Source organism: Peromyscus maniculatus, chromosome 3 (genome assembly GCF_049852395.1).
Source record: "Peromyscus maniculatus bairdii isolate BWxNUB_F1_BW_parent chromosome 3, HU_Pman_BW_mat_3.1, whole genome shotgun sequence".
NCBI classification, from domain to species: Eukaryota; Metazoa; Chordata; class Mammalia; order Rodentia; family Cricetidae; genus Peromyscus; species Peromyscus maniculatus.
In genome coordinates this window covers 31,803,899-31,831,728 of record NC_134854.1, presented here as the reverse complement: position 1 = coordinate 31,831,728, position 27,830 = coordinate 31,803,899, and the positions used below count along the sequence as shown (strand labels likewise).

Sequence of the window (27,830 nt, the reverse complement as noted above, 5' to 3'; positions counted from 1 at the left end):
TAACGAAGGGGATCCTTTTACCTGCATGAGGTCAGAGACTGTTCTTAGAATAGTCACCTCCCTCTGACTCTGTCTGTCTGTCTGTCTGTCACTCTCTCTGTCACACACACACACACACACACACACACACACACACACACAAATGAATTTTTATAAAAGCCTGATTCTATGAAAGGTAAAGGAAAACACCACATCTGTGAATTAGGCCTTTGTAAGGAAGGGTGCCTTGCTAGTGTCACCCATGACTTATTTTTGCAACAGTTCCATTAATAATTACTTTTCAATGAGGGTTCTTTTCGCTTTTATTAAAGAATGGTATGGGATTAGATCACCAGGACTTCATGGTTCTCTTTCTGATGGACCTTCCCCCCTCTTCTTCAGTCTTACTTGAGTACTGGAGTCCTTGAAAAGGAATCTTACAATCTTTATCATATTTAGTTTTTTGCATTGGTACCGTTTCATTAATTTAATAAATGTTGACTGAATTTATACTTTAGGCTTTAGAGATATAACAATGAATTCCAGGCAGCCATTTATGAATTTAGTCCACATTGCCCATAATTTGTTTGCTAATCTAAATGGACTCTATAGTGCATGACAGCCCATTTAGATAATTGTAGTTTTCAATTTACAGGTTAAAGTTCCAATGCTTTTTGAGGTAACTCACTTGGAATAATGCATGTTAAGAATCAGTTCATACTCTATACTCAACATTTAAAAATGGCCAGGAGAATCAATTTTTAATATTGGAACTGTGATTTTTACTATTTTGAATATTTAAATTAAGGGCACACAGAACATTTATAAGGAAGTCTACTTGTGTGCAGTTTAGATGACTGAAAACAATAAAATAATAAATATTAATAATATTCCAGTTGAGCATTGTGGCACATGCTTATAGTTAGAGTCCTCAGGTAGTGGAGGCATTAGGATCAGAGGTTCAATGCCATCCTCAGCTACACAGTGAATTCAAGGCCAGCCTGGCATACAGGAGATACTGCCCACCAAAGAAAACAGAAGCAGGTACAGTACCACCAAAAAGCCTGATAGCATATGGGCCACAATGCTGTCACCATCCCTAGTGCTAGAAGCATGGGTCTCTGGGTGAGGTACTATAGTCAATATTTTGCAAATAAGAGTTTTAGAGGCATTGAGTGAAGCAACGATTGTTATGCTGGTTAAAAGGAGGATTCTAAACTTTCCAGTAGAAGATTATTCAGCTGTTATTATCAAAGATCTAGCCCACAGTTTACCAGGTACATGTTTGAATGACATTTCTAATTCTAATTGAATTTTTACTTCATTTTCTGCAATTTTTACTTTATTTTCTCTTCAAAAGACAATGGAACAGTGATTCCCAAGTCATGAGGCAAGTACATCTGCATATAAATGGAGTCCAAAAAGGAGTGAGGGGCATTTAGCTTTAGCTTCAACATTAAATGCTGAGTCAACTGAAAATTATAATCTAGTGCATATATATATATATATATATATATATATATATATATATATATATAAAGTGTCTGTATGCCTATGTGACACATGTGAAGCACAAATGATATCACATGATTTTGTTTCCTCTTTTCTGTCTACTTGTCTCTTGGTATTCAACTTTATTTTATATATCTAGATTTATGAGTAAGTACCCACTGTATTATTTTATCAAAATATTTTAAATAAGCATGTTATTTGTCTTACATATAATTCATATCAAAGTGTGATATCTGTTCAAACTTTACCAGTTGGCAAGCACCCTAAAATGAGCAACATGTATAATATCTATGTTGATCTATTTCCTGTGCCCCTGCTCCAACCTCAATATACCTAATACTTGAAGATCCTCCCCATACCATTGGTAACTCAGGAAAAGGAGACAAATATTTGTCCATTTTTGAAGTTTGAAGACTGGGCATCTATTATAAATTATCTGCTACTAACATAAGCCTACTTACCCAAACTTAAGCACTGATTTTCTTAAGAAAAATACAAAATAATGTAGGAATTAGCTGAGATATCATTCTTCCCTTGGCATGTTAAATGTATCTCCCCAAAAGCTCACAGGGCTTACATATCATGGCAGATATACTATAAAGTGCAAGAGAAGAAATTTTGAATTGGGAGATATTTGATCTTCAAGGTAACTTATAGAAATGATACAAAATGTAAATCATAAATTTTCTCATTTAAAAAAGAAAATATGAGCCAAGAATTTTATATCCTTACATTTAATTGCACTAACACTTCCAAGATTTATTTTCATTAGTGTAAGGTTTTGTACTTGACAATCTAATTAGGAATGTCTACAAGGGCGCTGTCCACGGCAACTACAGTGTCCATTTGTCTTGGGGGACAGATATGCACCTGAATCTGGGGATGTTGGAAATTAGGCGGCACTCACCCTGAAGACTGTCATTTCTTCCAGAAGAACCTCCTCTAAGTCATGCCATGTCTCCTTGGGGACTGAGACCACCTTAAGGACAGTCCCAACATCTTTAAAAGAAAGCAGAGGAGAAGGTTACAGTGGAGGTAGGTTAGAATGGAGTTTACCCCTAAAGGGACAACAAGGATTTTTGCAAAAAGCTTTTTTTGTTTTTAACTTGTGGAATGGGAAGTATGAGTGTTAGCCACAGCACACTCGGCAAGCTCAGGAGAAAACTTCTTTGTTAGAGGTGGACCACTTCCATTGTTGGTGACTCCATGCTTCCTACTTCAGGTTAACTGACCTGCCAGCTTCTGAGGCCACCTCCTACCTCCCCAGAGAGATGCCGAGATTACAGCACACTTCTGTGTCTTCCGGGGGTCTGGACCCAAGTTCTCAACTAAAACATGCACTTTTACACACTGAGCAATCTCCCCAGCCTCACCAAAAGGTTTTTCCAACCTGGTTCTTTGTATTTCTTTTCCATGTGGATACATTAGTAAACTTCTACATACAAGTGCATTTTACGCATTTAGACTATAAACTATAAAGATAGCCTTGGAACACAAAAATCGATTTTTGAACGGTATCAAACATTAAAAAAGAATTTAATCTGAACGTATAGAAATTCTCAAAAATATATTAAAAACAACATGGCTAAGTTGGATAGCTTTTTTATTTTGTTTTAAATTTTCTTTAACTGGCATGTATTCTAGAATATACATATATATGTGTTTATGTGTATATGTCTGTGTCTGTGTGTTTGTGTGTGTGTGTTTGTGTATATGTGTGTGTGTACTTGTGGAGAGAGAAAGAAAACAATTTGACATGACAGACTTTTCCACTTTTATTTTGAAACCAGCATATGTCCATGAAGACTCTGTAGATGTGAAATGTAAGGGATACTGCCCATCCCAGGTACAAGAGCCTCAAAATTCAGCAGCACACCCCTTTCCTAGAAGCTGCCGCACTTTAGAGGCCCTTAAGGCAGGCTCAATGATGCTGAAGTGATGAATGATAATGAGATTTCTCAAAATAAACACTTCAGATTATAATACTCTGTCTACAATACATACACTTGGAAGTCAATTCTAGAGTCTTAGAGAAATTTAAATTTAGGATTGCGAATTATAAAAAAATTGGATTTATTTTATAGGGATTTAAACTACTATCTAATTTTCATTATCAAGAGAAAAAATGCTGTCATGAAAAGACCTGAAACGTGGATTTCCCTGTGTTCCAGGTGCGATTCCATTCTTCATTAGAAGGCAAGCAGGGTTAAGACATTAATTCTAAACAATTTCAGTTTTGAGTAAATTTGATCAATTCTTTGAAGCTTCAGTTGGTTTATTTTTAACAAACTTTATCTTTTTTCAAAGAGATTCTTACAATGAGAATAATAAGGAGTGCTATCCCAGAAACAGAACCTAATCTAGTCATTCTATTGGCCATTCTCAGCGGGTTGGCACAATGTACTCTGTGTGATCAAGGCTATCCCTTCTAAAGTTTAAAAAAGGCCACTTTTAAGAGGATCCTTCTGTGTTTACAGGACCTTAGCCTGCTCATAACACCAAAGATTAAAGGGAAATTAGGTTAATCTATTTAGTGACTCCATTGGGTCTCCTGGACCCAAACACAACTTTATCTGTGTTCCAGATCAAGTTTTACCGAATAGTATTTCAAACAATTTCACACAAATTGAATCAGATTACTCAACAAGGATCCATGTGCTATGAAGTGAAACTTAGTTAAAAGATAAAATTACTGTAATCAATTAACTTGATGACAGATGACCCTGGTCTGTACTGACCTACAACCATCCACATTATCTAACGTTCGTTCAACATCCTCATGAAAATGGGGTTTTTAAAGGCAGTTTGTGTCCTAGAGAAATTAAATGCTCATGATTGGTTTGCTTTGGTCAAATACCCAGAAGCAGGCTTTGTCACTTTGAGAGTGAATAAGGGACTTCTGAACTAGAGACGGAGAACAAGGCTGGTGTGACATTGTTCAACAAACCCAATTATTCTGCAGAGATTCAATTATAATTTGACATTTAAAGACAAGCGAATATTTACTGAAAAGAAATACTATCTTGTATTTCCTGATTTCATTTGTAACCTGTAGGTACTATACACAGTCATTGCCTTTTATGGAACACTGAATCTCATTTGGATTCTTCTATTTGGTAGAGGAATGTTCTTATCCATAAGAGGCTGTAATGTACTGTTAAGAACCTGACACTGTTAAACCTGGTAACATCAGAATTTCACAATTAAGTTATGAATCTTCAGGTAATTTTACTACACATTTCTGTTCTGGTGTAGTCAACGTAATTGTCTTTGTGTTTCTCACAAGGGAAAATAAATGCTATTGTACAAGGTTTCGGTGGAGCACTTGCTTTGTTTTGTTTCTTGTTGATTTATGTCAGTTAATGAAGTTAATGGAGACTAGGAATTTATTACCTTGGAATCTGACATCAAGTAGCAAGTTTCAGATTTGTAACCAGTACTTTCATAAACAGCTTTACCATTTAGAGATTATGGGAACACAAAATCACACGTCAGAGTAATAATAAGACTGAGTCTGAAAATATAGCTGCAGAAATTTGTTCTAAAAGTGAACTTAGTGAAAAGATTTCATTACAGTTCTAAAGAAAAGCATCTGATGAATGTTGAATCAATTTTCTGATAAAATTTTTTTTCATGTTTCATTTGTAAGGCAGAAACAATGAGCAGATAATTTTGGTAACCTTTATTTGATTGAAGGTTTTCATTAGTGGTGATGTTAAAGTTCTTATAAGTTTGCAGTAACACATTCTTGGACACTTATTCAATTCACTGGGAATTTCAGTCCTGATTTAAGGAATTTCAGTCATGCTTTGAGCAATTATGTGTGTGTGTGTGTGTGTGTGTGTGTGTGTGTGTGTGTGTGTGTGTGTGTGTGTTACTAACCAGAAGAATTATGATTCAATTATGATAATTGATTATTTAGTTATTAAATATACTTGATTGCATTGATCAAGTTGAAAGAAAATTTATTTTAAGCACTGTGACTACAAAGTGATAACTTTTTGTGTATTGGGAGGTTTTGTTTTATTTAATTAGCATTTTTTCATTTTTTTTAACACACCAACCACAGTTTTCCCTCCCTCCTCTCCTCCTGCTCCCTGTTAACACTCCCATTATCCCCATTCCCATCCACTCCCTCTTGGTCTCCACCTAGAAAGGGGCAGGCCTCCTATGGGCTTGAACAAAGCACACACCAAGTTGAGGAAGGATATAGCCCCTCCCCCTGCACAAATGCTAGCTGAGGCAATCCAGCATGGGGCACAGGTTCTCAAAACCCAGCCAAGCCCCAGAGATAGGTCCCAATCCTTAAGAAAATAAGGAGGGATTGTACAAGCCAGTGGGTCAAGGTCATGAGAGAGGAACTCACAGAGACAGCTGACAGAGACTATGCTCTAACAGTTAGGGAGACTACATGGGATCAACCTAGGTCCTCTGCATATGTGGCTTGGTCTGTTTGTGAGGCTCCTAGCAGTGGTATTGGGACCTGTCCCTGGCACTTGATAACATATTTTTAATGATAGATTATTCTGTATATAAAGACAGTATGCTGGAAGAAAATATATAGTTGAAATTCAAAGTGTACCTGTTCCGATGAACATGACATCATACTGGCCATCTTCGGCATCGACTCGGTCTACAACAATTTGTGTGAACTGATAATTTACATCTGTTTTGATCATTATTGGGCGGTTGTTAATAGGGAATACTGGATTGTACATGGCTGGGTGACTTCTTGCAAAGGTTATGACATCATCAGGAAGGTCTTTTGTGGAGTCAAATCCACCAAATGTTTTACTTGGACACTATTAGAAAAAAAGAGAATACCTTTTAAACAAAATCTAACAATTAAGAGTATAAATTATAAAATAACACTTCTTCAATAGTCTGTGAGTCTAAACCTGTAATTATTTTTCACGCTATTTGAAATTGACTAAGTAAGTATTAGCTATCACCAGCTCTTCTGTATCTAAATTAGTAGATGAAATTATCAGTGTATATTTCTAAACAAGTATTAATTCTCAATGTTAATGAATGTTTACTTATATCATATACAATAATACATATATTACAAAACTTGCAAATGTATCTGAGGTGTTCTGGATTCTGGAGAAGTCTGACACCCATGTTAATTGCACCAGCCTGTGCTTTGTTTCTATAATAGATGTTTAAAATGATGCATAAAATATGCTGTAATTAAATGCAACTAATGACATTTAGAGAAACACTACTTTTCTTGAGTCACACCCAAATATAAATGATCTACCCCAACTAAAAGATAATAAAAACTATTCTTTATTGTTATATGTTGTTATATGTCTCATAACATAAAGTTGAAAACATTATTAATGGCGTTAATAAAATAAAATAATTCCTGCCTTATTTAGCATCTATGGCACAGAAACTAACCAATCAGAATGGAGGCAACATGGATTGGATAAATACATATTGGCACACAAAGCTAGAAAGAATGTGTTTTTGTGAGCTGGCAGTATATCAACTCTGGATGGAAATATTCTTAAAAGTCAATAAAAAGACAAGAGAAAATTAAGGTTTATTGTCTCCTCACTGTGATCACTATGTAGAACAGTGTCATAGGATACAGTATACCCAGTCTTACATATCTTGTCCTACAGTTCAGTAATGCCTAACTTTGAATGTAAGTGCTTGAGAGATAAAATATAATTAGGATATGATCCTTATCTTACAAGATTAGAATAAGAAATCAACCTCTTGCCTGTTACTTGACAAATTCATTAATAATTCATGAGTTATTAAATAGTTTTGAAATGAGAATACTATCTATGCATACATGTTTGACCTGAACATGGATTATATATGATACTAAAATAATATACTTCTAGTTTTGATGTAAATGAGAAATTTATTTAAATATTGTTATAGAAATATCAAATATCCACATTAAAACTTATAAGAAACAATGCAATGTGGTGGTATTCTAATTGTATTGAAATGTGATTTTGATTGTATTTAATAAATAAAGTTGCCCGGGGGTCAGAGCTATTAGAGCCAAGCAAGAGTGTGGCGGTGGTGGCACACGCCTTTAATTTCAGCACTTGGTAGAAGAGCTAGGTAGATCTCTGTGTGTTCAGGGATACAGCCAGCATTGGAGACATATGCCTTTAAGACTTGGGGGGCTGTACATAGAGACAGTGACGAGGCAGTCACATGTTTGGGTTTACAACCAATGAGAAGGCAGAACAAAAAGACTATGAAAAGACGTACATACAGGAAGTAGTTCCTTTTAGGAGAGCTAGGACCACAGCAGGAGGAAGGGTGAGATTTTAGCTCTGAGCTCTGACCTCTTGGCTTTCTCTTTTACATTGGTTCTGTGTTTCTTATTTAATAAGACAGTTGGTTACATCTGCAATACAAAACTTCAAAAGCTTCTCAGATTATTTAGAGCGCTAGAGAGATGGCGTGACTTCTTCCAGAGGACTTGGGTATGATTTCCAGTACCCGCAAGATGGTTCATCTCCATCTGTAACTCTAGTCCCAGGGTACCCAATGCCCTTTCTGGACTTCTCAGGGTCTGTACATATGTGGTGGACAGACATATGCAGGCAAAATACCCACAATCAGAAAATACAGAGTGAATTTTTAAAAAAAAGGATCTTTGTGTTCTCCTTTACATTGTGTAAAGACATCAGGCACAAATGTAGAAATGTGTGAGTAAAAACCATAGTTAAGGATTATTTTAATTTTCCTATAAAATTATTTTAATTTTCTACAAAAATAAAATTTTTAATTTCTTCCTCTACTATCTGTTTTTTAATATAAAATATAATTTGCTTATAGGATTTTCTTTAAACTTCAGTAATATCTGGGCAGTGGTGACACATGCCTTTAATCACAGCTCTTGGGAGGCTGAGGCAGCAGGGTCTCTGTGAGATCAAGGCCAGCCTGGTTTATAGAATGAGATCCAGGACAGCCAGCGCTACACAACACAGTGAAAGCCTATCTTAAAAAACTAATTATTTCACCAATAGTATGTTGTTTAAATATGCACTCATGACTGCCCCTCATGGTGCTGTTGAAATGCCAGAGTCCCAGCTCACAGCTTTGATAGAGCTGTCCATTCTCTTCCACACCTGCACTGGACAAGGCTGCCTCAAACACTGAGCACAGTGCTTGCTGATACACTTTCTCCTAACAGCTTACTGTGAGCAGGGAGTTAGTACTAAGCCATGGGACTGACCATACTTAACATAGTTCCTACCACTGAAATGGGAAAAAATAATTGGCTACTGATGTCTATACTGTGTGTGTGTGTGTGTGTGTGTGTGTGTGTGTGTGTGTGTGGTTGTGTGGTTGTGTGTGTATTCCAGTACAATACATCCCATAGAACAAAGCCTAGAATAGAGCAATTTCCGTATCTTAATTGCTGTTACTGATTTTACATACATAATTTATTTTCAGATTAAAATGTATTTTCAGTAGAGTATTTTAGACATGGAGTCCTGTCAGACAGAGGAATATAAATCTGTCTCCTAAGAAAGAGAGGACAATTTGTTATTAAAAGCTGGAGTAAATACATTTGTTTTCATATATCTCATTTGTTTCCTTATAATAAAAATATTCCATCTAGTCATTTATTATTTTCAAATTGTATTGGAGGTTTTTTTGTTGTTGTTACATCAACAGCAGCCAGGAGCAATTTTTATAAAGCACAACATATTTAATTTTCTCCTAAATAATTTTAGGAATGCAGAGAAAATGAGAATACTAAATGCCCTATATCTAGTAAGGTATTAAAAAATACTTTCCTTGAATCCATCAGACTATTAAAACACTGAAGTGAAATTAAAGCAATACCTAAATTTTAAATGTAATCTTTTTCACTGTCTAAAATTATTTTTCTTAAATTTCCTTATAATTAGAAAATGTTACTCTTAGTTGCGACAGGCAAGAAATGACCTGGGCCAGGAGCCTCATGAATATGTAGTTCTGGCACACATGTATAGAGATGATCTAGTCACTAAACATTTGGGGTGCGAGGCTGTGATACAAGCCAGGACACACTAAATTGTATAGTTCAATAGAGAAATGGGGTGGGAGAATCATGAGGCCTCAAAAAAACAAAAAACAAAAAATGGCTCATGGGCGAGTCTTCTAATCAGCTTCATCTTACAAACAGACTTAGCCCAGTGCCATCTGTGAGACGTTTTCTTGCTTGCTAACTGGTGTAGAAGGACCCAGCTCACCGTGGGCAGTGCCATTATGGGCATGAGCTCCTGGGTGGTATAAGTAAGCAACCTTAGCAAAAGTGAGGGTGCTAGCCATCTAGCAGTGTTCTTCCAGGGCTTCTGCTTCCAGCCCTACCTTGGCTCCCTGCAGTGATGGACAGTAATGTGCCATCTAAAATAGAGTCTTTCTCCACTCCCAACCGGCTTAAAGAAAATGTTACTTCTGACATGGTCTTTAGGCTGACTACCCTGGACTTGTATCATATCAATGTGTTTCTTTATATGTATTTTTTAAAAATGTTTTGCTACATGACTTTTTCATTTAGTTTGACACAATTTCATTGGGGTAATAATGTTGCAAGCTCAATTCCAAACCACTGGGTGATAATGTTGGTTTTAATACTGTTTCTCTGAGCACAGCCTTCCATGTAATCAGAATGAGTAGCATCCTCACATCGGAGAGAGAGAGCCCATATGCCTCCTGTTAATTCAGTGTTCCATGAAGGCCATTTCCTCAGTGTTCTGCTCAGAAGAGGAAGTGCATAGGCTGCTCATTCTTATTTTGTTAAAAAATGTAGGGACGTAGAATGGTAAGGAAAGAATTTAAATACTGGCAGGTGCAGTGAATATGACTTTACATGTGGAATTACAGGGGACCACACAGAATCCTAGGCTTGGACTTCTATTTATGGTCATGGATTCTTTGTTCTATGTTGTGCTAATGTTTACACCTGAAGTTATTTGTTTTATTTGTCAGAAATATATTCATTCCATGTGTTAATTATCAAAGTCACTTACAGTTCCCGGCCGTGGATAGGGCACTCTTCCTTGATAAGGCACCCACTGATAGTTGGGGCCATCTCTGTGAGCATATGGACCAAGGAACACTCTTCTTACGTCACTCATACTGTACATACACACAGCAGATCCCTTGAAGATGTTGCTAGGAGGGAAGAGAATAGAAACTGGCATTATCTCCAGTCAGTGGCAATGGGATGGCTTGGACTTTGTTATTATGTTTCAGATGTTAGTGATCAAACAAACAGAGTCTTTGCAATCACAAATATTGTTTAAGATTAGTTTGGTCTCATCGATGTATTTTATAAATGTATAGGAATAAATCATGATTTGTTAAAAGTGTGTGAAATCTTGTCTGTTATTCATCAAATATGTACATTCATATCAAATATAAACTATTAAAGCTGAACAGGAAAGACATATATGGATGATCACCTCTGAATGCATATTTGGTTTTGATGTCATAAAGAAATAAAAGCTAAAAATTCTCTTTGACCCTCAAGTATCATTACAGAAGAAAACTATCACAGTATCAAGGATCTTTAAAGGGTTATTTTAAAAGCCAAAACTGGTGCTCTAAAGTATTGTACAACGCCACATGGCATGTCACACTATAATATTTTAAACTCCCAAACCAACAAGGTATGAACTGAAGTAACTGAGTTGGATCTGAAATCTATGGATAAAACACTGAGCATAGTTTTAAGGTCATAGCTGTTACTCAATGGTCAAAGTGGAGAATTATGGTAGATATTCCTATCATTCCATGAATCAAAAGCAAGCAATTGAAATAACTGTGTTTTTCATTGAGATGAAACTATGTTACATTTACTTTGTTTGCAAAAAAACACAGCTTATGTAATATTTTATTTAAAAATATAATGGTGTACACATTCACAATATGGAAATTTTTATCTTAGGGCTGATATCTTGCTATGGAAAATTACCTATAAGTCACATTGAAATCCCACGTAAACCACACAAGAACCACAGGTTCCTAAGCTATAAAAATTGCTCACTAGACAATGATGCAGGAGGGAAGAAGCTAATGTCTGCTGGGCTCTACCAACCATTTAACATGAGTACATGACTTAGGACTAACCTCAATAAATATGCATAGCATTTAATATTTTCATGATAGAATAAATAACAAACTGAGACACATTTGATGTATCCCACTTTCAGTGCAAATTTCTTGCATATACCCCTTTTTATTGTTACAAATTTAATAATCCTGATGAATCAGATAGCTCTGAAGTTTGAGATATACAATCTAGAGTAATTTACCACCAATTACCTATCTTATTGAAAAGAGTGAAGAAATTATTTCACCTGTTAAACACTGTCAATATTGATTGTCCAAATACTAGCATGGGAATTACCTATAGATTGTTTAGAAATGCAGATTGTTAGGTACAACTCATTCTTATAGGGTCAGAAACTCTAGTGATAAATTCATTTATCACATGAATTTTTATTGCTTATATTTTATAATAAAAATTGTATATATGATTCGTAGAATAGAGAAATTGAGTTTTAACACGTTCTTGGTGATCCTCATACACATTCAAGTCTGAGAAGGGCTGCTGCCCTAGGAAATGGGAAAAGAGAAAGACACACTGATAGTTGCCACTCACACTCCACAGTTTTTATTGCAGTTGTCGAGTTATTAACACAAAGGTCACTAATGCACAGGCAGAAGGACTTGCATATAGACTTAGTAATATATGTCTCTTCATGTCTAATGTTAATTATATTAAGTGATGATGTCAAAGTGATTTAAATGTCTTTAATATTTATAAATAAGCCAGAATAATATTCTACAATCAATCTTTCACTTTAAATGACCATAGTCACCTCCAGCACTTCTTAGTTGATTCAATATTATTTTTAAATATTTGCTATCCCTCAATACATATGCTTACTAATAACCATGTGTGTACTTATTCCCAAAAAAGCTCCAGATAGTTTGAACATTATGCTGAGTAGAAGGGTAGTTGTCTGACAGCAAGATTAAGCAATTGCTTCTTCATTGAGAGCAAGAACTCTGGGAAAAACTGGAAAGGGAAAAGAGCAGGCTGATGACAGGTTGCGAGGGCATGGACAGCAGGAGAGGGTGAGAGATGTACAAGGAGTGGAATGGGAAGAGGGGAAAGGAAGCTTGAATTCGGAACTGCGTATTAAGCAGAACACACACACAAACCTGTGGGAACTTGGCTCTCGGCTTTCTCTCTCCAGCTCTGGATTGCATTTAAGGAATCTTTTAATAAGATTATCTTTTAAACTTTTGGATTTTAGGTAGCTAATGAAAAAAGTCAAGGAAATCATCAAAGTAAAGAGTAATTAGAGTAAAAAAAGAGAAAATCTATTTGCTAACTTTAGACAGCTTTGATATAATAAATATGGTATATTATACTGCATGTAAAATATGTAAAATCATACACATGAATTGAAATGTTATGAAAGGTTGTAATAGTGTTTGTAGAAGTGTCTGAGTAGGTTTTATTTAAGAACACGTGTGTATCACATCTCCATACGTATGCAGGCAATCACAGTTAAGAATGAAGAAGTTAATGAAGAAGGCCAGGAATTTGAGGACAGTGGGGAGCAGTATGTGGGAAGGTCTGAAGAAATGAAAGAAGCAGGACGATTGTAATTTTATTATAATCTCAAAAAAAAAAGTTTCTACAAACGGTTTAATAGTTAATTTGTCAGCTTTTTACTTTCTCTAAATCTGTAAATTTTTGTTAAATTCTGAGGAAATATGTAGGAAGATGTAGCAAGGACTTTTAAGCAGTGTGAGAGCCATGGGAAGGCTGCCCAACTGCTCGGACACGAGACGTGTTTTCTCTTAAGTTCTCTGTCAACCACCTGTCCAGAGAGGTGGCTTTCATTCCAGGGAAACCACTGGTACCATTGATATCCTAGCTTGCCTTTCACCTTCGTTTCATTAGCATTTGATGAAAGCGATGGAGACAGAGTGGGTCAGGCCGTTGTTACACTTCGAGGTTCCATATCCAGTTGCTTTATTCTTCTTTTCTATCACTAAAAGCTTCTTTATGACCCACATCTTGTTAAATATTTAAAGTTGATGTTATATTTTTATTAATATTACGTTGTATTACATAGGCTACAACATACAGTTTCCAAACTGCTTCACTCTTCTATTGGTAGTGATGATATTCTTGCATTACATGCTTAAATTTCTTATTACATGTATGTGGTGAGGAGGCGCAAACATGTGCCACTGTGTATGCCCAGTTCAGAGGACAACCTGTTTCAGCCTGTTCTCTACACCACGTAGGTTCCGGGATCCAACTCTGGTTGTCAGCTTTGGGAGCAAACACCTTCACCCCAGGAGCCTTCTCAACAGCCCCCGCCCCCATGATCTGTAAAAGCAAAGAACTAATCAAATCAGTATGAGTGCATTCCAGAAGCAAGGTTTCACAGACACTCGAAAACGGAAGCCACTAAAGCAGCTACAGGATGTGCAATTGTCCAAAATAATAATAAAAAACCCGTTTACCTCGATGTTGTGAACACTCCGTAGACAATCGGATTTTTAGGATCTTTAGAGTTCATTAAGAAGACATCCTCTGTTTGAAAACACAATCAGAAAAAGGTTTTATTATTTATTTTACATCCCAGCTGCAGTTTGCCCTCCCTCCTGCCCCCCCCCTCGCCTCTGCTCCTCACCCCTCCTCTATTCCCACCCCTAAATCCTCTCCCCTCCGTTTCTGTTCAGGAACGGCAGGTCTCCCATGAATATCAACAAAACATGCTGTATCAAGTTGCTGTAAGACTAAGCACTTCACATATGTCCTGTGCATCAAACATCAGCCACTTACGCAATTCATCGAAATGGGTGTCAATGCCATTTGGGCCTGGCACGGAGCAAATTAGGCGTGCCTTCAGGAACGTCGTCCATTTATTCACAAGACTTCTGTGTCCACCAAAGTCATTCTGAAAGGCAACACAAGCTACTCTATAGAGCAAGCATATGCAGTAGTGTGAAATAGTCTCTATTTCCCATTTCTTAACATCAGGCACATAAATGCAATTCTTCATTTTTTCTGTTTAATTTTTTAAAAAGGCATCTTTCTTTGCAACCAAGAATTTTCCCATTCTTCATTTTTCAAATGTGACATAGCCACTCTAAATGACTGCATATAACTATTATCTTATTATTATTATCTTACTTATTATATTTTGCTCAAATTTTTGATCCAATGTTCAGTAAAGGGAATGTCCATAATAGTCCTTAAATGTTACATTTGTCCATTAATAAGAGTAGACTAGCCAATTTGGAATATAGGTACTATGAAATATTATTAAGCCATTTAATGTGATTAAACCAAGAGGACATGATAGTTAAATTTAGCCAGATATATTAATATAAATATCATATGACCCCAAGTAAAAATGAGTCCAAAATGTTGAACTCACAAAAGCAGTGTGCAGAATGGTGACCCACCCAGCCTAGAACAGCAGAATTTGAAGACAAATTGGCCAAAGGATAGGAAATGTTGAATAGACAGGAAGAACACATTTAAGATATCTGTTATACAGCATGATCGCTACAGGCAGTTTTAATGTTATATTCTTAAAAAGTTGTTAAGTATAATTTTTAAGTATTGTTAACACATAGAATAAAAATATATGATTTCAAACATGCATTGATTTGATTGATTTATCCCTTTATAAATATCAAAATGATATACTGTATGTGACAAATGTATGCAACCTTTGAAATTAAAACAATTTTAAAGGAAATTCCCTCTTCCACGCTGTACTATCACTTAATGGACAATTATTAATATTATGTTTGTTCTGTGTTAGGCCAGCTCTCCCTCTTCCTACTGAGCCAGTTTTTCCTTTGAATCTTACCGACCCCTGCAGCCTGAATCAGGGATGCTACTGGGTATAAAATAGGCCTTTACCGGGTATCCATTGAATGAATGATGAGTGCATTGCTTATTATCTTCATTGACAACAAATCCACCAAAAAGTCATGCTACTAACACTAAACACAACCAAACAGCTTGTGGTATAAACATATAAATATTAAAACTACTTATACATCGTAATCAGTAGGTTGAGAAAATATTCCTTAGAAAGTATTTTGAAAATATCTAATTGCTGCAAATAAAACTTAATTGTAATGTAAATATAACTCTGAATTCTAATGCAAAGGTATGTATTTACCAGAAGACACAATCTTTAAAACTAATTTATATGTACACATGTTGCAAGAACAGTTTCCTTAAAATTAGAACATCCATTTAAATTCTGTTTATCAAGTGTTTCTATTATGCTGCTTTTTTAATAACTTTGTAGCTAATACTTTAAACTTACTTATTTTTATAAAAATGTCTGATTTATTTACATGAAGTTCTATGTTTCCAAATAACAAAGGAGGCTTTTTAGAAATCAATCGTACTATATCATCAGATCATAATGTGATAAGAACGAGATTAGAAAGATACTGCAGATTTTTTTCCTTCTATTTCACTATAATATAACATTACACATATTAAATACTAGTCCTCTAAAAAATAAATATCAGATCACCTAATTCAGGCATTTGTATGTGTTTGAATAAGGGCCTATGTGTATGATGGAATTATCAATTTGTAAAAATTAGCTATAGTAACTTTGTCTCAGTATTCAATGCTTTATCTGTATTCTGATACCAAATATCCATTCAAAACTTAGTGCTGGGCAGTGGTGGCACACGCCTTTAATCCCAGCACTCAGAAGGCAGAGCCAGGCAGATCTCTGTGAGTTTGAGGCCAGGTTGGTCTACAGCATGAGTTCCAGGACAGGCTCCAAAAGCTACACAGAGAAACCCTGTCTCGAAAAAAACAAAAAACAAAACAAAACAAAACTTAAAAACATATTAGTGTAGAAAACTGCTGAATCTGAAAATGAGGAGGTATATTCTTCTAGGTAATAATTTATACTTATTCATGCAGGAAAATACTTTCTAGTCCATGGTTTGAAAACAAGGTAATGAATGCAATTGAGAAGTAATGCACCTCATGATCTCTAACCATATCTCTATTTATATGTTTGACCTTACAACTTTCTCAAAAGTATTAACTTTAATATCTTTTTCAATCATTTTAACATTTAAACATTTGTCATTAGATACATTTTAACCTCTTCTACATCAGTGGAAAGTGAAATGAAATGAAATTGTAAATGAACGATGCATTTTTTTCTTTACCTCACCTTGCATATCTGGCCGATTCTAGCATGAGTGGCTTTTCCAGAGTGTTCTCCATCTATTGCATTTTCTCGGAAGAAAAAATACACTTTGTCATCTTCAGGGTTGTCACTCTCTGGGATGAGATGGGCACTGATGAATCTAGGATCTGAGAAAAACATCGTATTTGTTAATCTGCAGTGATAATGAATAATAACGTTCTACAGGGTGTATTTTACTTTCTTGGGACCCTGTTGTGTGTTAGGACAGTAGGATTTCCTTGCTTAACTCACTTTTTGAGCTCATTTCACCGAAGCCTGTCTATCCATTATGAATTTATTATAAATTATATTTATCTCAACAAACTCCATTTAATTTTGTTCAGAGTGTTAGAACAAATAAATTATTGATTATAAAAATCCTTTTAATCTTGAGTGTTATCAAGTGTTCTTTGTTGCTGTATGTGGTTATTCCTCCTTTATTTTATTAATTAGTTCTTTCCTGTCTTCATTAAACGCTTGATGGGGGCAGAGGCGAAATTCATATAAAGCAGCAAAACTGCATGTTCCCACTCACTTTCCTGTTGCCAACCCAGAATACGGCAACATCATTTTACTGCTCAGACCAAATGGGGTGGCCTCCGAGACTCTGCTCCCGTGTTCTGAGTTCCGTCTCGCAGTATGTCCCTCTGCATAACCACTTCCCATCACAACTCCAAGGCCCACACTGCTCACGCAGATCGTTAACACTTTCCAACCAATCTGCTCTGGTTCGCTGCCTTCCATATTTCTTCATGCAACAACCGGAGTGAGCTGCTGCTCCGTCACCTTTGTCTCTAGTCACTCCATGCTCTTCACCACTCATTAAACAATAAAATCAAAACACTTACGATAACAAGGGGCTGTTACCTTTCCTGTGCTAACTGACACACATTTTCTTCTGCACGCTTTCTCTCCCCACCTTCTCCTGGACAGCAATTCTAGCACCAATCCTGGTTCTCAACATGCTCTGCTTGACCTGTCCCGTTGGGAGCCCGTCCTTCCCGTAACTCTGCCTTCAGCTAACCACAGGCTCAAATGCATGTGAATGTGTATGTGGCGGCTTCCATCTCCACCCACATTTACAGCAATAGCACATTTTGTTCATTCCATAAATTATGAGCTTAAACTACACCTTAAAATGTGATAAAAAATCAAGTCATTTGGGAGGAAGGAGAAGAAGTGGAAATGACAAACAATGTAAAACCTACTAATAATAGCAGGAAGTGTTTCAACAATCTTCAGAGTCCCTCGTTTAAAAAATACTCTTCTAAATAACTGGCTTAAACCAGTGGATGAAGAAAAGCCACTTTACAGAAAGGGAGCATATATGAAGGAGGATCAAATGGAGAGGAGAAGGAACATGGCCTCAGTTTAGTGCGTCTGTGACTGAAAGACTCATGCCTTTTCCCACATATCATGAAAAAAATAATTGGAAGCAGAGTGATCATATTTGAAGCTCTTTGCAGTGGAAATGGTGAAATGACCAGCAAGATCCTGGCTAAAGTAGAGTGGAGTCGGGCCCTTGTTGTGGTTGGGATATAAAAATGCTACCCACAAGCTCATCAACACTTGGTCCCCAGCTTGCAGCGCCATTTTGGGGTGTAGAGGAACCCTTAGCACATTGAGTCTAGCTGGAGGAAATGGACTGCTGGGGAGAGAGCCTTCAGATTGCCCTCATTTCCTGTCACTTCTCACTCTAAACACAGACCTCCCCTGACATGGACTATAGCCCTTAACTTATGAACAAGTTCTCTCTGGATTTCCCGCCCCCCCTTCCACCACTTAAATGAACTGATCTAGTTTTTCCCTATTACTTCAGGATTTTTAATTATATTTATACATAAACTCTCAAAGTCCCGAATGTTAGCAAACCATATCAACATGTTTTTCTTCTCCTATCCAATTTTTGTACTTTGTGCTTCTGGGTAAAACTCTCTGTGGACATTGCATGCAGATTGCTTTATCTGGCCTGTAAGGCACTGGTGCACTTTCCTCTCAAAGCTGCTGCCCTCCTGCTTTTCTCCTTATGCTTGGTTCTCTCAGCAGTGCCTTTATATAAATAGTCATTTTTATCTATGTGCTCTCCACCTCCCCCAGAACTCCCCTCTGCCTCCTGAATTCCTAAAACTCTTCGCTCTACTGTTTCACTCCCGTTTCCTAACAGCCTTAATTTTGATGACATAATCTATGTTCCCATTACTATATATCCCTGTTCTCTGCATAATCTAATTCTTCTGTTCTGTTTCCTCTAAGCTATCTTGATACAGGAATGAGCGCACATTCACCGATAGTATGCATCCCACAGGACAAATCCCAGGTGTCAGAGACAAGACGACGGTGGTAGGTATCACAGAGACAGTGATAACACAGCTGAAGGTGATCAGTCTACACACTTGAGCTAGGTCAAAACAATTTTTTTTGAGACAGAGTTTTTCTGTGTAGCTTTGGAACCTTTCCTGGAACTCACTCTGTAGCCCAGGCTGGACTCCAACTCAAAGAGACCTGCCTCTGCCTCCAGAGTGCTGGGATTAAAGGCGTGCGCCACCACCGCCCTGCTTTAGATAAAAATTTTGACTATAAGTGTTGTGCCTAAGAGAGAAGTGGTAAATGCTGCCAGTTACATTAGTCACGTTGTGCCTAATGCAGAAAAGAAACGACGGCAATAAATGTTGCCCACAAATTAACCTCTACAGCTCTTTCTAACACAATGGAGCACATTTTCCTTTCAGTGTTATTTCAATGAACTTGTTCACTACCCCAGGCCACACCTCACCAGTGTCATTCCCAGCTGTGTTGTTTGCATGATAATGAAATGATAACAAAGTAACATTTGCTCTTGCCCATTTGTTAGCATTGAGTTATCATGGGCACTTATCTAGTATTTCCAATTCTCTCTGGTTAGCTTCTCTATATAAGAAGGGTTCACTGCCTCAGCGTCTTTTGAATCTTTCCCAAAGCACTGCCCCAAAGCTCATACTCTTGACGCTTCTCTCCTGGAACACACATTTAATTTATTTTCCCTGCATTCAGCCTCATGTTCTCCTGAAACTGCTGTACTGTCTCATACCTTTCAATATGTGTGGTGGTTTGAATAAGAATGAACCCAATAGGTGTTGTAGAATATTATTTTAAGATGTGTTACATTTGTTTATGCTGTGGAACATTTGTTTAATGATGGAAAAATGTGTTGCATTCCTTTACGTTGCATTTGTTTAACTCTGTGAAGCTGTGTTAGTTCTCTTGTCTAAATTACCTGAACGGCCAATAGCAAGGCAGGAGAAAGGATAGGTGGGACTGGCAGGGAGAGAGAACAAATAGAAAGAGAAATTTGAAAGTAAAGAAGAAAGAGCAAGAGAACAAGGAGAGGAGGATGCTAGGAGTCAGCCACCCAGCCACACAGCCAGCCACAGAGTAAGAGTGAAAGGAAGATTACAGAAGTAAGAAAAGGAAAAAGCCCAGAGACAAAAGGAAGACGGGATAAGTTAAGAGAAGCTGGATAGAAATAAGCCAAGCTAAGGCTGGGCATTTATAATTAAGAATATGCCTCCATATGTGATTTATTTGGGAGCTGGGTAGTGGGCCCCCAAGGAGCAAAGAGATAAAAGAGAAAAAGAATAAAACAACAACAACTAGGCTCATATATTTGAACTCTTAGTCTGTGGGGAGTGACACTATTGAAAAGATTAAAAGGACTTAGAGATGTGGCCTTGTTGGAGGAAGTGTGTCATTGGGGGTGGGCTTTGAGGTTTCAAAAGCTCATGCCAAACTCAGAGCCCCTCTCTGCCTGTGGATCAGCATGTAGTACTCAGCTACTGCCCAGCAACTGCTTGGACACCGCCATGCTTCTTGCCATGATGATAATGGACTAAACCTCTGCAACTGTAAGCAAGATCAAGTCAAATGATTTCTCTTGTAATAGTTTCTATGGTTCTGGTGTCTCTTCATGACAATGGAACAGTGACCAGGACAGTATGCAAATCCATTCTCTAGCACCTGAGGCATTTACTACAATTAGCATCTAAACCTCTTTTCTCATCACTGGTTTTCTTTCTCCTTCTTTTTAGTTGCTCCTATTCTTTTTTCCTTTGTGGCTGAATATTGTTTGGAAAACAGTATATAGTTAAAAAGGTAAGTAAGTGATTTGGTGAATGAGTGAGTGAATTTCTGCAAGTAAAATGAATTAAAAGAAGGAATCATATGTCCGTCCTTTCTAAAACTGCATTTGTATTTATGTTAGGGGAGGTCAGAGGACAACTTGTAAGAGTAGCTTCTCATGTTCACACATGAGGGGGTCCCATGGATTTTGCTTTGATTGGCAGACTTGGTGGCAGACACCTTAAATTTGCTGAGTCATCTTTATGACACAAAAGGTAGAGCCAAGGTTGGCCTTGAACTCATGATATTACTGCCTCTGTCTGTAGCATGTCCTAAGAGCATGTGCCACTACAAATGGGTTCCTTTCTTCTTAACATGACTTGCTTAAGTTATTTTGATGGCACAAACTCATTCTTGATTCAAATGGTTTAGTATTTGGGGTATAAAAGTATTCATGCTTCTTTAACTGAAACTACTTTGAAAAGTTATTACCCAATAATGAGTTTTCAAAATGCTCTTTTGAAAGTTTGTGAATGTTCTTTGAAGCTAGGAAAAGCTTTTTCTCTTTGATCTGCATTAAACAATTAATGAAGTAAAATTAATTTTCTGTTTGTGATTTTTTTTCAAAATTAGATTTCATCAATAAGATTAAAATAACCCAAAACATATTCCTGTGTTCTATGAGCTAAAAACAACACACATGTTGCGGCCAGAGATTGCCATTGTCCTGTGGATGAGCAAGAATTTCAACAACTTGCCTTGCCACCAACTCCTCCAAGGCCAGCGTTTACGGAGATCCTCTCAATGGGCCTGCTTCACTACTTTGTGAACTCTCCTTAGGAATCTAAGACTTTTCACGGTATCCACAAAAGAAAGCTACTGCCCAACTGCTCCCATCAAAAGAGACAGAAGGGAAAACATTAGCCAACTTGTTGGTTTTCTTTTTAAGTCTGTGTCCTGTAAACTACTAAAGCCAAAAGGAAAATGTGAATTTCCATTTCTCAGATAGGAATTTTTGATTTCACTGTGGCCAAATCCATTAAAACTAACAAACATAAATAAAAAGTTCTCTTAGTAATGGAAAGCTGTAGCTTCACTAGTTACTTTTCGTTTACATGTTCTTTACTCTGTGAAGTTTGCAAAATTCCAGGTGATAAGGTTTAAAGAAATTGGCACCCTCACACACCTCGGAGTAATTTCTTGGGATGTGAAGCAGGAAGTTGATGTGAATGTGTATTGAAATGGAAACATCAAAAGAAAATGGCAAGATCCATTCAAATGAGATCAAAGTGTATGAATCAAACCAGCACAAAACTTCAATATAAACACCATGAAAAGGTAAACAGAATTGGAACACATTCTCTCATTTGGGTAGCTTAAATGGCATGCCTCTGGCGATAAGACTTTGTCTTTACAGATACTGTGGTACTTTTTGCAATGCCCTGGGCACAGGGTAGAAGCTAAATAAATAATCTGATTTATTAATCTTGGGCCAGTGCTGGTTTGTGAAGCATGGAATCTTTAGTCTCAATAATTGCAATAAATGCTGAATAAATACAAGAGTGTTTTCTCTTCATCTTTATCTCCTTCACCACCCCCTTGACATTCTTCCATATCTCATCCCACAGATGGCAGTTCTTGCAAAATTCACGTTTGGCACCACCTGCCACTTGTAACAGTACCACTCTGTTGAAATATTTTTAGCAGCTGCAAATTAAGCTGTCCTTCAGGTGCAATCTCACACTTAATGAAAATGACAACTTGGCACAGGCCACGTGCTGTGTGTTACCTTTATGATTCATGTGAAAGCTCTAGCTGATTTAAATAATGAACATTTCTGCTGCTCTCAGCATAAGAATCAATTTGGATCCTAAGTATGTCCACACTTTGGCCAGCATTTGGCTGGACTTTTCCCCTCAACCAACAAGTCCCATGAACTAGGGCCATGATAGATTTTTTTTTTTTTCTGAAAATGAATTAAATGTATGTAAATGTTGTTAGAGTTTCAGAGTATCTGTGCATTTAAAAGAAAGTTATTGGCTATTTTCTAGGATTTAAACTTTACATAACTCTTGGGCATAAAGGGATGGGATTAGTGCGTTTGATCTCCCTTGCACAAGTACCACCAGGCCTTGTGAGTGATGCATCAAGGAACACTTAGACACTTCCAGTGAAAGTATGTCAATGGGTCTGAGCAGAGCAGCAGGAATATAACACGCCTGCAGATAAAAGAAAAAACCCAAGTCACACAGCTCTCTCAATCAGTGGGGGCCCATCTTCGAAAAGGAATGTGAGGATTTAAATGGTTACTGACAAATAAATGTGCACTCCTGTTTTCCTAAAATTTGAAATGTGATCCCACTGACATTCAGACACCATGAGGCTCTGACACTGAGACACTATGACACTAAGATGCTCTTCTGTGATAGAAGTTAAGCAAAAATAGGTAGAAACCAGGCCTATTTTAAACTCACTAAAGTTTAAGAAATATCAAGTAGGGCCATGCATGGTGCTGTAGACTTAAAGTACCAACATTTCAGAGGCTGAGGCAAGAGGATCATGAGTTCAAGGCTAACCTAGGCTACAAAACCTGTCACAGTCCAGCCTGAATTGAATATGGGGACTTGCTCCCTATCCAAGAATGAAATGTGAGTTAATGTCATCTAGACTCAGTTTCCAAAAATGTCACAAAGTAGCTACCACTGAGGAATGTTTGGAGAATATAAAAGGGGATAATGTGATTCTACATGTGTCTGTCTAAAGCATCCCATGGGCTTTCAAAACTGCTAGTGGTTATTAATTTATAGCAGTGTTTATAAAACTCTGTAATATCCTATAAAGTATAAATGTTTAAAAGTTAATGGTAGCATAAACTTTTACAGCTAGCAAAGCAAGCTGAATTAGACACGGGCTGATAAGGAAGCTATAAACCTGTTAGGAGCACTGAGAAGAGTAAAGACTCATTGTAAATTCTCTAACGAGTAAAACTCCATTGTTTCCAGTACCGAAGCCTCTGAAATCAAAACATTTACCAAGTTACTAGCTGAGTAGTTGGTAAAAGGGAAAAGTCATCCGAGATGACAGCCAGCAACCAGAATAGCAGGCAAAAGTGACCGCTTTCTTCCTGTAGCTTTGCCCAAAAGGGCAAACAAAAGTCCCAAAGAACCAACAGTCCAGGAACAAGGCCCAGAACATTGAGAATGCAAGGCATGTAGCTTAAGGTCATCCCACATTCCTTGCTAACAGCATAAGCAAAGTAGATATATCATTTTTGGCTGGGGAATAGAGAGGCATCTGGCTGCCAAGGAACAGGCCTGGAATAAGTTTTGAGGCTGAGCTGGCTGGGTAGCTGTGAGCAGCCCTTGGAATAGTTTAACCCCAAGAACGTTCTAAGACCAGCCACATCACGGCAAGAGAAGGGACGATTCCAGAAGAAAATGAGAAAGAAAGTAAATGAAAGCAACGGGTACTGCTGATTGCAAAGCTTCCTGTGTGGAATGGACATCATTTGGATATACCCTCACTCTGAAAGAGACTAAGATCCCAAAGATGTCAAAGTACAAGCTAGTAATTGACAGAACACGAACAGGGCCAAGGCCTTTTTCCTGCCTCAAGCCTCATCAACCGTCTGCACCTATTGTTCTATCGTGAGCTCCATGTTACACATTAAAGCTAATTGCTGTGCTCTAGGAATTAAGAGACTTGTAGACATTATGAAAAGCTGTAGGCTGGCTTACTGCTTTCTACTGTACCTCATTAGGACTATTTGAACTGAATGGTCATAACCAGTGCAGATGTCTGCAGCATTCCTCATCTGAAGGGAAATTAGAGCAGAGGAAGTAAAAAGGCCTTTGGGGTATTGGACTTATTAGCATAAACATGAGAAGTTATCAAAACCATAACTGTGGAGTGTCATGCCTTCAGCCATATACGTCAAATCACATTAATCACCTTATTTCTCTTATGAACACTGTCATGGAGGAAAGAATAGTTTTCCACCTTCACCTTTATTCTCCACTTTCATCCATTTCTTCCTTGATGCCTTTTTGGAGGAAGGGAGTATCATCTTTTCTGTTAATTCATTTTTGGAGGAAGGGAGTATCTTTTCTGTTAATTCCCACATCCTATGGAAAGCACCCACTTTCTGAAACATGCTGGTCCAGCCTCTGAGAAGCCCACACTCTTCCAATCACTCTTCTCCCCACTCACCATTACACAATGTCGACACAGCATGTTTGCAAACACGCACAGACTGTGAAGCTTTTCCTGGACTGAAAAATGTAGACTTCATCAAGTGTCCTTCAACTGTCCACTACCCAACTACACCTCTAGTTTCAACTCCCTTCAAAACTCCCTGGCGCCCTCCTGCCCTAGCGTCCCAGAGACCAGAATTCTTCATTCTTTAGTTCTCCTCTACTGTAAATTGTGACAATGTTTTGAATGTCCATTTCCTACTTCCAAAACCACTTTCCACAAATTCTTCAAGTGCATTTTTTCTTCATTTCTGTATTTGCTGTCCTCTTATGCTACATTAGCATTTACAGTGGTGAGCATTGTGCTTCTTTACTTAGCTCTCTAGGGCAAGGATCACCATCCAGCCTTAATCTGCCCTAGTTCTTAAAGGTTTTATTTTAAGATACTCTATTGAACACTATTGTACAACTGCCTTAAAGCCAGTGGCCTGCCTTCACTTGTTTGCTAGTGGAAAAACAGCATAGTGGTAATCATGCTGATTAACTCAGTGTCTGTCTTGAAATTTCCTTCTTAAAGTGGAAATATGGAGATATTGCAATGATTAAACAGCCTAGCGGAACTAATACAAGTGTGCTTGATAAATGTTGCTGTGATCTAAGGAGCAACTTTATTGTTACCTCATTTTACTTCTGTTTCATTATTAAACCATGGTTTTCCCAACAGAATCGACTTAAGAAGAACATTATTGAAGTTGACAAATGTATTCTTGAAATGGGTAGTGGAAGATTGAAGTCACACACAAAAGCGAGCAGAATCCCTCACCTCAACCCCTTTAAAACAAAACAAACAAAAGCAACAAAACTGAGGTAGCCATGAAAAGGGAAACATTAAAATAAATCAGAAGCTAGGTAGGACTGTGTGGGTATCATTGTCCATTCTGACATGGACAAGACCAGTGGCTTAGAAGAATCAAAACCTCATTTGCAGGGATAGACCTTAAATAAATAGGTTCTTAGACAAATCATGTCTACCGGACCACTGTATCATTGGATGGTTACTGGTCAAAAACTAATGTATATAGTAAATACACTTACCTGTCTTGCTTGCATTGTTTGTTTTTAAGTTACATTTGATGTGAGCAAAGTTACATATGTGTGCAGGAAAATTGTGAAGGATTACATATTACTTTGGTGTGAAATGAAATGTAAGAATTTTGAGGAAGAAAGTAATTCAGACTCCACTGTACACTGGATGACGTGCCCTTTCCTTTTCTCCACAGGCCTTTTGGATCTGTGACGTAACCCCACTTCCCGGGCTGTTCAGCTGTGACTTAGCAGGACTGTCAACTGCGCTTGATCAGGTGCGTGGATGTTCGTTTGAGGATAACTCACCCTCTTCACCTGCCTCCCACCTGCTCCTCCTGTGCGGCCTGTTACCAACACATCACTGCAAAGCTCGGAAGCCTGCTATAACGCCAGCTCCCCCTTGGTGGTGACTGCCATCTCATTATGAATTTTAATTCGAAAGTGCTTCTGGAGACTGTCATATCTGTCTTTTGTGTCTTAATTTGGTTTCATACATTTCTGCTCTTCTATCAGTGTTGTTTTGTAATGTTTTTATTCTGCTAAAACATTTTTTAATCAGAATAAAAGTATGATCTCTCACATTGATAATACTTCATCACCATTTAATGTATTTGTGCCCACCAGATTTATACCCACCCTATGTTTAACATCCTCCTTGACACAGTTTTTGGTAGGACAATAATATTACCTGGCACTTCCAGAAAATTAATCATAAAATTACCACAAAGGCATATTATTTACCAACATTATGTGTGGCATTACCTTAAATTTGGATAACTCACTGCATGCAAATTTTATCTCACAAAAATTTAGAAGTACTAAAACTACTTTGACTTCAGTTTAAAAAGGAAAGATTATTGCTGAATGGAGTCTAGTGGATGGGCAGACACAGGATACAGAATTAACTCCAAATCTGTAGAAATAGAGGTAGAGGCCTATGTTGTTTGAAAGCAAAATTCTTTAATTCTTTTTCTACTTGTCATTCTCATATTGACACATTAGAAAATAAATGTTATATGACTCCTGAGACAAAAAATAACATTTTATTTTTGACCTTCAGCAAAAGTGAATTTAAGACATATAAAGATTAAGATAAAATTAAGAAGATTGAATATGCAAATTAATTATAATGAGTATTGAACAATATAATTTAATTTTATTTTCTATCTTTATGGTTTTGATTCAGTTTTTAACTAGACCGTAATCAGCAGATTCCAATAATGTAAGTAAGCATTTGCCAAGAACATCACTTAAGGGTCTGGAGTCATGGCTCAGAGGTTATGAGCACTGGCTGCTCTTCCAAAGGACCAAGGTTCAATGCCCCGCACCCACAGGGCAGCTCCTACCTACCTGTAACTCTAGTTCTATGGGATCTGACACCCTCACACAGACATACATGCAGGCAAAACATCAGTGAACATAAAATAAAAAAACTCAGCACTTAACCTTTGCTTAAACATTGTTGTCTTAACATGATCTATTTATATCAAAATGGTCATGGCGTTGGGTACTGAACTTGGGGCTTCACATACTACACATTTGTTCTACCACTGAACTATGTCCCTGGTCCTTAAACAGGCACACTTGCATACTGTAACTTGCCAGGTGCTCAAATCAGTTCTCAAAAATAAATTAGTGATGCCTAACATTTGGAGGGATATTTTTTAAACAATAAGAATTGTAGTGTTTATTTTTAATGTTAAATCTGTTAACT

At 37.2% G+C, this 27,830-nt stretch overlaps 1 protein-coding gene across 3 annotated transcripts in view; it reads right to left on the bottom strand.

Annotated features, from left to right (window-relative positions):
• Sema3a (semaphorin 3A) overlaps positions 1 to 27,830 on the bottom strand; it is a 462,166-nt gene that overhangs the window by 29,217 nt on the left and 405,119 nt on the right. For all 3 annotated transcript variants that reach the window (XM_016008089.3, XM_076566308.1, XM_076566309.1), the window contains 6 exons: positions 16,728 to 16,870; positions 14,342 to 14,456; positions 14,020 to 14,089; positions 10,494 to 10,638; positions 6,074 to 6,293; positions 2,399 to 2,490 (listed from right to left, as the gene is read on the bottom strand). In XM_016008089.3, the coding sequence (XP_015863575.1) occupies positions 2,399 to 2,490; positions 6,074 to 6,293; positions 10,494 to 10,638; positions 14,020 to 14,089; positions 14,342 to 14,456; positions 16,728 to 16,870 (785 nt within the window). The remainder of the gene's footprint in view (positions 1 to 2,398; positions 2,491 to 6,073; positions 6,294 to 10,493; positions 10,639 to 14,019; positions 14,090 to 14,341; positions 14,457 to 16,727; positions 16,871 to 27,830) is intronic.